The sequence below is a fragment of the Callorhinus ursinus genome, unplaced genomic scaffold (assembly GCF_003265705.2).
Source record: "Callorhinus ursinus isolate GAN/ISIS: 27379988/994484 unplaced genomic scaffold, GSC_fseal_2.0 scaffold4, whole genome shotgun sequence".
Classification (NCBI taxonomy): Eukaryota; Metazoa; Chordata; class Mammalia; order Carnivora; family Otariidae; genus Callorhinus; species Callorhinus ursinus.
In genome coordinates, this window is record NW_027397066.1 from 130,239,930 (window position 1) to 130,252,344 (window position 12,415).

The 12,415-nt window shown below is 32.1% G+C and overlaps 1 protein-coding gene across 8 annotated transcripts in view; it reads left to right on the forward strand.

Moving 5' to 3' along the window:
* The window catches only part of RBM46 (RNA binding motif protein 46), a 216,253-nt gene that overhangs the window by 194,319 nt on the left and 9,519 nt on the right, over positions 1 to 12,415 (forward strand). For 3 of the 8 annotated variants that reach the window (XM_073892390.1, XM_073892388.1, XM_073892389.1), the window contains exon 6: positions 8,768 to 8,827. The exons of 3 other annotated variants lie outside the window; for them this stretch is intronic. In XM_073892390.1, the coding sequence (XP_073748491.1) occupies positions 8,768 to 8,823 (56 nt within the window). In that variant the 3' untranslated portion in view covers positions 8,824 to 8,827. Of the gene's footprint in view, positions 1 to 668; positions 699 to 1,952; positions 2,032 to 8,767; positions 8,828 to 12,415 lie in introns of those variants that run through there. 2 more of the 8 variants (XR_012378050.1, XM_073892392.1) reach the window with 2 other exon arrangements.

Genomic DNA, 12,415 nt, shown 5'->3' on the forward strand with positions numbered 1-12,415 from the left:
GTAGGTACAAACACAGAACAATTACCTTATGAATGGTGGTTAACAGGATGATATATACTTATATTTCAATTAAGTAGAAATTACAAGTATATAGTTTTTAAAATGCTGATGAAATGAGCATTTCAAAATAGTGAAAGCCTTGAAATATAGACGAGTCATGGATTATTTTATATTAAAGATGTTTATGTTATATATATATGTATATATAAATGAAATTTGGATAGTGGAAGAATAGGAGATTTTGATTGTAGTATGGAATATAATGGATCATATTACATACAGTTTTTTTTTTTTTAAGATTTTATTTATTTATCTGAGAGAGAGAGAGAATGAGAGATAGAGAGCACGAGAGGGAAGAGGGTCAGAGGGAGAAGCAGACTCCCTGCTGAGCAGGGAGCCTGATGTGGGACTCGATCCCGGGACTCCAGGACCATGACCCGAGCCAAAGGCAGTCGCTTAACCAACTGAGCCACCCAGGCGCCCTACATACAGTTTTATAATTTTATTAACCATTATGATAACTTAAGTTTGTTACATAAGCCATAGTTATATTTAGTGCCATCTATAACGTGTTAAGGCTTCACAAATGGAAAATAATTGGCAATAGCTTATTTATGTTATTTCTAAACTTATTATATTAGCTTGCATTTCTTCTTCATTCTAAACAGGTATAGACTAAGAAGATGGAGTTCTTTCAGGTTAGTTTTCTAAAGGCAGGAAAAACCCTGAAAACTCAGGTTGCTAATATAGAAGTTGGAATATACTCGAATCCTGTGCATTCATTTATTTTTTGTTTTGAAAAGAAGAAAGAGCAGTATGCCATACCTGAAAGTCTGAAACACAGTTCTTCATTTTTCGTACCAGTTACTTAAAAATTTATATGGAATTCTTCTTCAAACTAAAAACCAGTGAAATCTTCTTCAAAGATACACAGTATGCTTATACAATTATTTTTAAGTGACTTTTAAATTTTTTTAAATTTTATTTTATTATGTTAGTTACCATACATATCATTAGTTTTTGATGTAGTGTTATTTATAGAACAATTAATATCTACAGTGTTAGGTCTTAGTGGATATAATGAAAATAAATACCCTAATTAGTAAGAATTTTACCTAGTTTATCTTTTTTTTTTGGCTTTTATTCCTACATAACAGAAGACTAAAAATAACGTTATCTAATGATTGTAGTTTTATAGAAAACAAGATCCTGTTTCTGATCTTTGAAGTTTAATGTATCCTATTCTTATTCTTGACTTTTTGACATGCCTTTTCTTTTCTCTAGCTTTTCCCTTGTGTCTAGATTACTGAATAATCCCTTACTGAATAATCATTATGTTGTATACCTGAAATTAAAAAAAAATTCTTTTGAAATAATTTCTTAGACTAAATTTATTAACAGTCTATACTTTTTAAAAGGAATGACGCTAACAAATGACAAAGCACTAGTAGTAACCTTGTGTTTGACATTTACTTGAGATTCTGCTGATGGTTTTTACTTTTCCTTTGAGGATTATCATCATCTCTTCTGTACATTAACAGAAATGTAATTGTCCTAGACTGATAATTTAAATGCCAGCATTTTTTCCTCTTAAACTTAACTAAAAATTAACAAAAAATTAATTGTAAAACTCCAGGTAATAGTATGTGAAGGCCTTATGGAAGGACGACTGGTTCCATATTTAATAGTAATTTCAGTTAGCATCTTTGCTGAAAATCACCATTACAGTTTTTAAATTACTCTGAATCATTTTTATTTTATTTTGATAACTGTGTTATGAGTAGTTTTATTTTTTAATCATAATTATAAATGATCAGTTTCTTATTTATGTATATCACTATGGTAGCTGTTGTAATTCCCCACTTTTTTTTTTTTAACTTGGTAAGTTATTACATTACATACAGACAGAAAAGTCCACAAATCATGACTGTAAGCTTTGTGAATAACTACAGAGGGACCGCATCTGTTTAACTACCAGGTGAAGACATAAAATATCAACACTCCAAAAACCTTCTTCGTTTGGGGGCGCCTGGGTGGCTCAGTCCTTAAGCGTCTGCCTTCGGCTCAGGTCATGATCCCAGGGTCCTGGGATCGAGCCCCGCATCGAGCCCCACATCGGGCTCCTTCCTCTGCAGGAAGCCTGCTTCTCCCTCTCCCACTCTCCCTGCTTGTGTTCCTTCTCTCACTGTCTCTCTCTGTCAAATAAATAAATAAAATCTTTAAAAAAAAACCAAAACCTTCTTCGTTTGTACCCTGACGCACATATTACCTTCTCTCTTCCCAAACCATCCTTCTGACTTCTGTGTTTTTGAAATTTATACAGCATTTTATATACTCTTGTCCGGCTTCTTTTAACATTATGCTTATGAATAAAGATTGATCCATGTTGTTGCATGTGGCAGTACGGTTCTTTTACTCTCTCTGATAGTAATATTCCAGCAGAATGTTAGGATTTATTTGCTGTTTTCTATTGTTGATAGAAATTTGAGGTGCTTTCAGTTTGTGCTGTTCAAATAATGATGCTGTGAATTTTCTTGCATGCATTCCTGTTGAATACATGGGAATAAAAGTGGGTCATATTTTTAAAACTCTAGTAAATAATGCCAGTTTTTCAAAGTGATTATTTAAATTTACACTTCATGAGCAGCATATGGGTTTTGGTTGTTCCAAATTCCTGCCAACACTTGGGTATTATTAACCTTTGAAAATTTTGAACATTCTGGTTAGTATATATTGCTATCTATCTCATTGAGATTATAACTTTTATATCATTGTTTACTAATGATACCAAACATCTTTTAACAGGATTATAGGGCATTAAGATATTCTTTTTTTTTAAAAGATTTTATTCATTCACTCTTGATGAAATGTCTTTCTTGTTTTAAGTTTCTTGTCTATTGTTGTGTGTTGCTTTTTTCTTTAATTTTAATTTTAATTTCTTTTAATTTTGATACAAGCCCCTTGTTGGGTGTATTTTCTACAAATACCTTCTTCTACTGTGTGGCTTACTACTCTACTTTATTTCTACTCTATTCATGGTACACTTTGAAAAATAGAGAAGTTCTTAATTTTAGTATGATTCAATTTATCAGTCTTTTTAAAGTTAGTTTTGTTTGTATCCTGCTTAAGAAATTGTTGCTTACCTCAAAGTCATGAAATATTCTCCTATATTATATTTTAGAAATTTTTTTATCTTTTAAATTTAGTGAGGGTATGAAGTACATGTTCAAGTTTTATTTTACCTTCAGTATGTGTAATCATTTACGGTACTACTTATTGAAAAGACTACCCTTTTCCCATGATTCTGAAGTGCCACCTTTAATGTAAATCAAGTATGTATGTATATGTACACACATGCACACCTATATGCACACACATGCCTTATTCTGGATTCTTTATTCCATTGATCTAATTTAATTTACTACATTGTCTTAATTACATAATTTTGAAAAGTCTTAATATTTAGTAGAGAACATCCTTACATGTTTTTTAATTATCTTGGCTCTTCTCAGCCTTTACATTTCCATATGAATTTTACAATTAGATTATAAATTTATACCAAATTTACACCAAAAAGAAGTCCTACTGGGACTTTGATTAAAACTGAATTGTATCTGCAGATCAATTTGCAAAGAAATGACATAATATTGGAACTTCTGATCCATGAACATTATAGATCTCCATTTATTTAGGCTTTCTTTAATTTTTCCAAATACTCAGTAGTCTACTGTGTAAATTTCTCCTACATCTTTCAGTAGATTGATTTGTAGGTCTTTAATGTTGTTCAGTGCCATTGTAAAAGTGCCTTTTAATTTTGATTTCTGATTGTTCCTGTTTCTATAAATACAATTTATTTTTTATGTATTGAAAAAAACTATTTGATTCTAATGGTTTGATCCTACATTATTTTAAATTTTCTACCTACACAGTCATGTCAACTGCAAATAAAGAGCTTTTTCTTTCCTTTCTATCCTTATACTTTTCTTTTTTCTCTTGCCTTACTGCACTGGCTATACTGCTGGATATATGATAGGCCTTACTTCCCTATAGTCCAGCATTGAATACAAATGATGATAAAAGGCATCCTTTTAAACTTTCACTACTTCTCCATTAAGGTATGATGCTTGTTGTAGCTTTTATTATAGAAGCCCTTTGTCACATTAAGGACATATCCTTCTATTCCTCGTTTGCTAAGAGTTTTTACCAAGAATGAGTTGGGTGATGAATTTTATCAAATGCTTTTTTTGTATATACTTAGATAATTATATAATTTTCATCTTTTATTCTTTCAATGTGGTGAATTGCATTGGTGTTTCAATGTGACATCAACCTTGTATTTCTGTAACAGATGCAATTTGGTCATCATGCATTATCCTTTTTATGTGTTGCTAAATTTGGTTTTTGATATTTTCTTTAGGATTTTTACATTTGTGTTCATTAATGAGATTGGCCCATACCTTTCCTCCTAAAAACAGGAAGTTTTTTCTCTTTGTTCTGTGGAAGAGTTTTTATATAATTGGTGTGATATATTTTTTGAATATGTAAAATATCATCTAGGAAGCCATCCTTAGTTTAGAGTTTTCAGCCTTTCTTTTACTATAATAATGCATATTCAGGCTACAAATTTCCCTCCTAAAGTATGGTTATAGCTGCAACACTTATGTTTTGCTGTATTTTATTTTTATAATTTATTTCAAAATATTTTGTTTTGATTTCTTCTTGAACATGAGAAATTCTAAATTCTGAACATATGGGATTTTTTGTAGTTACTTATATATATTTTTTACTATGATCAGAAAGTATGATTTCAGTCCTTTTGATTTTTATCAACCAATTAATGTACATATTCCATGCCTGCTTAAAAAGAATGCATTTGCTGTTGTTAATTGCAGTGTATTTACGAGGGTCGCTGTGGCAAAGTACCACAATCTGGGTGACTTAAGCAACAGAAATTTATTCGCCTACAATTCTGAAGGCTAGGTTAAGTCAAAAATCGAGGTGTTGGCAGGGCCCTGTTCCCATTCAAGCCAGTAGGAGAGAATTTCCTTGCCTATTTTAGCTTCTGTTGTCAGCAGACCTCGAGTTGTTGGCTTACAGATACATAACTCTAATCACTTCCTCTGTTGTGATATCGTCTTCTCTGTGTGTCTGTGTCTTCACAAGGCAGTCTCCTTTCTGTTTTCTCTACTCCTGTGAGGATACCAATCATACTAGATTAAGTCCCTCTTATACTCCCCTGTGACCTCATCTTAACTAATTACATTTGCAATGGCTCTATTTCCGAATAAGGTCACATTCAGAGGTGTGAACATTTGGGACTTCAGCATATCTTTTTGGTGCACACAATTCAGTTAGGTCAAGTTTGTTAATCATATTTAAATTTCTTTTTGTTTCATGATTTTTTTGTCTGCTCATTCTGTAATTGAGAGAGGGTTATAAAAACCACCCACTGTGATTATAGGTCTATTTTTATTTCTCGTTTGGTTCTGTCAGTTTTTGCTTTTTATATTTTGAGGTTATATATTAGGTGCATAGAAATCTAGAATTGTTATATTTTTCTGGTGAAGTGTACCTTTTATCATTATACTGTCATTCTAGCTCTATCATGCATTCCTGCCTTAAAGTGTACTGTACTTCCTCTGATGTTAAAATAAGCTTATAAACTGTCTTTTGGTTAGTTTGCATATTCTATATTTTTCCATTTTGTAACTTGTACTTTTCCTATATCTTAGCCGTAAGATGAGACCAATATATCGTTAGGTTCTGTTGTTGTTGTTCTTGTTGCTGTTGTTTTTGTTGAAAGTCTGTTCTTTGAGAGTTTGGTCATCTTGCATTTAATGTACTTACTGATTTGCTTAGAATCTCTCATCTTGCCATTTGCTTTCCATTCCTTGTTCTATTGCCCTGTTCTCTTTTCTGACCTTCTTTAGAGAGATGATTACTTGGCTCCTTTCTCTTCTTTTAGCTGTATTAGCTCTAGAGTCTTTACTTTTCTTTTAGTGATTACCTTGTAGACTCCAACTTGCATTCTTAACTTATTGAGGTCTAATGTTAATGCTTTTATCACATTTCTAAACAGTGTAGAAACCTCTGTACACTTTAACTTACTCCAATTTCCGTAGTGTCTTGGTATTACCATATGTTTTATCTTTTTTTTTTTTATAAGTAGGCTCCATACCCAGCATGGAGCCCAATGCAAGGCTCGAACTCATGACCCTGAGATCGAGACCTGAGCTGAGATCAAGAGTTGGACACTTAACTGGCTGAGCCACCCAGTTACACCCTGGTATTTCCAAAGTTTTAAACTTGTATATTTTAACCCCCACATACCTAATTATAATAGTTTTTTGTTCATATACATTTGTATTCATTTACCATTTACATATTTACCATTTCATTTGCTTTTCATTTCCTATTACATCTCCAAGTTTCTACTATGTTTGTTTCTTTATATTCTGCCCAAAGAACGTTCATTTGTATTTCCTTTGGTGTGGATATGCTTATGACAGACTACTTTAGTTTTGTTTACCTGAATATGTCTTTGATTCACCTGCCTTTTGAAAGGATATATATTTAGATCAGCAGTTATTTGCCTTTAGCCCTTTGAAGTTATAATTCCACTCACTGTCTTCTGGTTTCCATTGTTTCTGCCAAGAAGTCAGCTGTAATTTACTTATTGTTCCTTTAAACATAAATTCTCCTCACCCCTGTAGGGAGTTTTAATGTTTTTTCATTATCTGTTATTTTGGAAGTGTCACTATGATGGGCTTACGTACTATTTTCTTGGTTTTTATGTTAATTGAGACTTTTCACCACTTCTAAAATCTGTGGATCAGTGTTATTCACTTGTAGAAAGTTCTAAGTTATTCTGTTTTCAAATTCTGCTTTTGTCTCATTTTTTTTCTTCCTTTTTATATGGTACTCCAGTTCCACCTATGTTAGACCTCTTTACTGTATTCCATGTATCTATTATGTTCTTTCTGCATTTTCCACTTTTTTTTTAAAGATTTTATTTATTTATTTGACAGAGAGATACACAGCGAGAGAGGGAACAGAAGTAGGGGGAGTGGGAGAGGGAGAAGCAGGCTTCCTGCTGAGCAGGGAGCCCGATGTGGGTCTCGATCCCAGGACCGTGGGACCATGACCTGAGCCGAAGGCAGATGCTTAACCATCTGAGCCACCCAGGCATCCCAGCATTTTCCACTTTTTTATATGTTTAGTCTGTGTATTTTCTTCAGGCCTTTGCTTCATTTTTTTTTTTTAATCTGTGTCTAACATGCTGATAAAACCATTTATTTGGATTTATTTCTTAGTTCTAGAATTCCATTTGACTCTTTTATGATTTACATTTTTCCTTAGAAAATTTTAGTCTTTTATTTCCTTGAGCATATTAGGCATAGTTATTTTAATATCCAGTTCTGAAAACTTTAAGTTCCCTGTAGATCAGTTGCTGTTGACTATTGTTTCTGTTGGTTTTAGGTCACATTGTTTTATCTTTGTATGACTGGTTACTTTTGATTTAATGTCAGATATTGTCTATGAAAAATATAGGGACAGTTTGAAAGGTAGTATGCTGTTATGTTTATTTCAGGGAAGATTTATTTTGCTTCAGAAAGATGGCCAAGGGACTGGCAATCACAGATTGCTTATTAATCCAGGCAGGGATTGGTAAGAGTTAAAGTTGAATTTAGTCTCTTTTAAAGTTGGTCTACTTCTAGTTCAGTTTTATTCAGGTTCCAGGCATGCCTTATCACTAGCTCCTCAGCTCTGATTTTGTCCTTTTATCCTCAGAAATTTGTTTGTCTCTTGTTATCTTCCGTTGACTATCAGACCCCTCTTCAGAATTGGTCAGTCCTTCTAGGGGAAGATGTGAAAACTATTTTGGGTTTCCTTCTTATCCAAGATCATGGTCCCATAATTCTTCACTGTCTTCCTTGGTCTTTCTCAGTAATTTTTGATAAGTACTTTTGCTTTTTAATAATTACCTGCATTTTCTAATTCTCACGAGGAGGGTTGATTGAAGTTACCTAATTTCATTATATACATATCAAGAAAATATTGTGACTATATTTTCTACTGAGTTATAATCTTTAAGATGGCTGTTTAAAAATCTGTAGTTCTGTGTGGGTCATCAAACATTTTCATTTGTTCATACTTTTTTGTGCAATATCTTAGCATAGGGTTGGATGTACATCCCTACCAGAAAGCTTTAAGGGATATAAAGAGATAACCACTAAAATGTATGGATGTCCAAAGTTGTACTATATATGGTTATATTAGGCTTCAAGTAGGTAAAGTTTAGCTGTTAATAAGCAAAATGTTTTTTTATGCTTATTATTTTGGCCATCCATCTCTTTTTATGACAGAAGGAAAGGATATTTGATATTTTTCAAATTTGTTTAGATTCTTTGGGCTGTCTGCTTATCAGAAATTGGGCAATGTTATTTGTTTTTAAAGTCCTTTCTTTATTTTATTTGTACTTGGAAAAACCAACTAATAAGGACTTAATTGGTATAGAAAGATTTTTTTTTGATTATGTATTAACTCATGCTTTTCATTCATGTATCAAAGTATTGTTCTCTTTGTTCATCTTTGCAGAGATTCAGAAATGATAATTATTTGTCACTTTTTTCTTTTGTTCTTTAAGTTTATTTTCCTATTTACTGATCAGAAGGTTTTTAAAGTTATCAGGGATTCCTTGCACTTCCAAGATTAGGGATAACATCAATCTAAAGACTCAATTCTTTTCTGTCTTCACTGCTTACAGACAGGGAACACAATCTCTTCAGCCTGGACCTATGTAGAAGAATTTGGAGAAAATAAACAGGTAAGAAAAAGTCTTTTAGGAATATTAAGTGATACATTTAGTTTCCAGGAAGCCAGTTATAAATTATTCTTCTTATGGTTATAAGAAGAAATATTTAAAATTGTCTAAAGAAGCTTGTGAAATATTTGGTTATAATAGCTTTGTTAATCATAGATTCATTAAGCAAAGTTCTAAAAAATTAAACTGGTTTCCGTATTTCAGGTTCTTCTCAAAGCTTATAACATACTAGTGTATGTTGTGAACCACCACAGATGGTAAACAGTATTTTAATGTAGATGTTGTTGGAGTGTGTTATATGTAGATTATTCAGCATTTCTCAAGCTTATCTGAAAATTTCTTATCTGTTTTTTTGAACAAATAAAACCACAGTTATTGTTGATACAATTTGGAATAAAAGTTATTTACCAGGATTCACTCTTTAGTTTTTCCAACATGGTACTGAGAGGATAGGTTTTAGTAGAATGTTAAAGGTAAAGGTAGTTTATAGTTTGAGTAAAGATTACTTTCATTCAAATTCCTTTTCACATGTTGAGGCAAAAAGAAATGTTGTGGTTCCCTGGGTAGAATCCATGTTTTAGTTCTGTATTCTTAAGGAAGCTAAAACTTCATCTTTCTGTGCCTCAATTTCCTTGTTGTTAAAGAGGAAAATAATACTATTTGTTTTGTAAGGCTTTTATAAGGATTAAGTAGTGCTGATGTTGTATAGTTATTTTTGGCACTTAATAAGTACTCAATAAATATTAACTCATTAATAGAACTCATACTTCAGATACAAGGAAATATATTTATTATGCTTGAGGCTTATAACTTTATTTTGTAGATCTTAATCTTAACATAAAAATTCAAATATGTGATGCTATTCTCAGAAATACCTTTTCTTACAAGATTCTATAGTTCAAATTTTGAATTGTGAGGACTAATTTTATTGATGGAAATGAAACTTGAAAGAGTTGCTATCTTTCCTAAGGCCTTTATCTTCTCTTCGCTTTTGCCAAGATTGTTTTTCTAGTGAGCTGCAATTTTTGAGCTATACTGAAGCCTAGATAAACTGTAGCACTCAGATCATAATTTTACTCTCTTATAGGTTGCTCTTCTATTAATCTCTTCCAAATGGTTTAGAAACTATTTTTAAAAGGAATTTGACATAATCTGTTAAACAAAGGTAGCAAACTGGAAGCTCTAGATATGGTCTGTTTGGTCTCTGGTTTTTTTGAAAGGAAAGCAACTAGATTTAATTTCAGTACAAATAGCTAGACACCTGTTTTACATTTGGTCCTCTTTGAGTTCTTTTTTCATTTGTTTGTTACATCTTAGCCTCTGAGGGCACTTGAATTTGTAATCACTGTGTTTAACATAGTTCAAGAATATTTCTGTTTTGTTTTTAATGTTTCCCTATTACATATTAGCCCCATTAAAAGTTCTTCCCAAAGTGATTTGCAAAGTTGGTCCGTGAAATAACTGTTCCTAAGGTCAAACAAGTTTGGGAAAAGTTGTGTACTCTATACTGCCCTAGGAAAAATCATAATGCTTATTAGCATATTGAAAATCATTGTAGTAGCAACCTGTGTAAGTGTTAAATCCAGTTTTACTAAATTTTTTTCAAGATTTTATTTGGCTAAGGGATTCTTGTTTTGAGGTACTTGAATTGTAAGGGGATGTAGGTTGGGAAACACTGAAACTAACTCAAACACTTGTTTTTTTTTTTTTTAAGGTTTTATTTATTTATTTATTTGACAGAGAGAGACAGCGAGAGAGGGAACACAAGCAGGGGGAGGGGCAGAGGGAGAAGCGGGCTTCTCGCCGAGCAGGGAGCCCGATGTGGGGTTTGATCCCAGGACCCTGAGATCATGACCTGAGCTGAAGGCAGTTGCTTAACCAACTGAGCCACCCAGGTGCCCCTCAAACACTTAGGTTTTGTTTATAACCTTATTGAAGTATAATTGAAATACAATAAAGTACACACTTAAAGTCTACACTTTGGTCAGTTGGGTTTATATATACATCTGTGAAATGATATCACAATCAAGAAAACAAACATTTCTGTCACCCCTGCAGTAACCTGTTCCTCCTTCTATCTTCTTTTCCAGGCAACCACCGATCTGATTGCTATTACTATAGATTAGTTTGCTTTTCCTAGAATTTCAAACCTTTGTTTTTGAAAGCTTAAATTACAATCTTTAGATAATTTAGAATGAAACAGTAGTAACTTCTTAAAAATAAAAGTACAGGTATCTGACAATTACGTTTATGAAAATTGTTATATACTGTCAAAGTTTCACAGTAAGAATTTGAAACTCAAATCACTCTTTCAAAGTTATATAGAAAATATATTGTAAATTTAGAAACTACTTCAATTAAAAACAAAAGCAGATGATTTTTTTCCCCAAAACTGAATATGAAAAATATAATCACTCTAGTAAAAACAGAGAACTAACCAACTAGAACTTTATAAAAAAGGAGTTAGAGATAATAACTTTCGTTTTTATCCAAGCCACCATTACTAAGATTAACATACCTCCTAAAAATTATCTTAAAACAGAAAAACTGACCTAAGCTACTCTGTGAGCCTAGTCTTAGAAGAAAACAGTGGTCATTTCATGTCTACTTCTTGCTCTCTGCTATCAGTTGCCTATAGCAAAAATTAAGTAGAGGGTAAAAATACCTTGTTTTGGTCAAAATTTAATTTAATTTTGTAATAGGGCAAGTAAAGGAGGTAAAAATGCCAGTAAATTTGATAATAACGAATTTGTTGTAGCCAAAAATATCACTTAAAAATTTCTAGTTAATGATTTTTAAATATGTCATAGGTTATAAGTTGTTTAATAATTAGCAATTTTGAAAATTCCTTCCTCTGCTTTACCATCAGTTCTTGACAATTCTTTACTAGTATGGAAAGTATAAAATAAATGATAAATGTCACTTACACTATAATATAGATTTTTTAAATCTCTCTTTGAACCCAGCCATGTTTTATGTTCTGTGTATATACAATGCTGTGTTAACAAGTGTTAACACTTTGGCAGATGAAGTTCAGTGAACTCAGTAAGAAAGTTACTGAGTTATTTCAGTTGTGGCCTGTTTGAATGTTAGAAATTGAAATAATAAAATGGTGAAATGATATTTTTTCAAAAATTTTAATAAAGATCCTATAGAAATCTCTTAAAGAAGTACTTAAAATATGTATTAAAGGTATGGAACATGTATTACAGGTATGGGAAATGTATCTCATAGATCAAAATATCAGGTGCTTCATTCTCATACACTGCTTTTGGGAGGGGAAAACAGTATAACTGTCTTGGAAAACAGTATATCGCCTCAAAAAGTTAAACATAAAACTATCTTATGACCCAGCATGTCGATTTCTAGTTATTTACTCCAAAGAATTGAAAGCATATGTCCGCATGAAATTTTGTACACATTACTCCTTAGCAGCATTATTCATAACAGCCAACAGGTAGAAACAACCTAAATGTCCATTGACTGATGAGTGTATAAACAAAATGTGGTGTTTTCACACAAGGGATCTAAAGAGGAATGAAGTTCTGATATATACTACAACATGGGTAAACCTTGAAAACAAATGCTAAG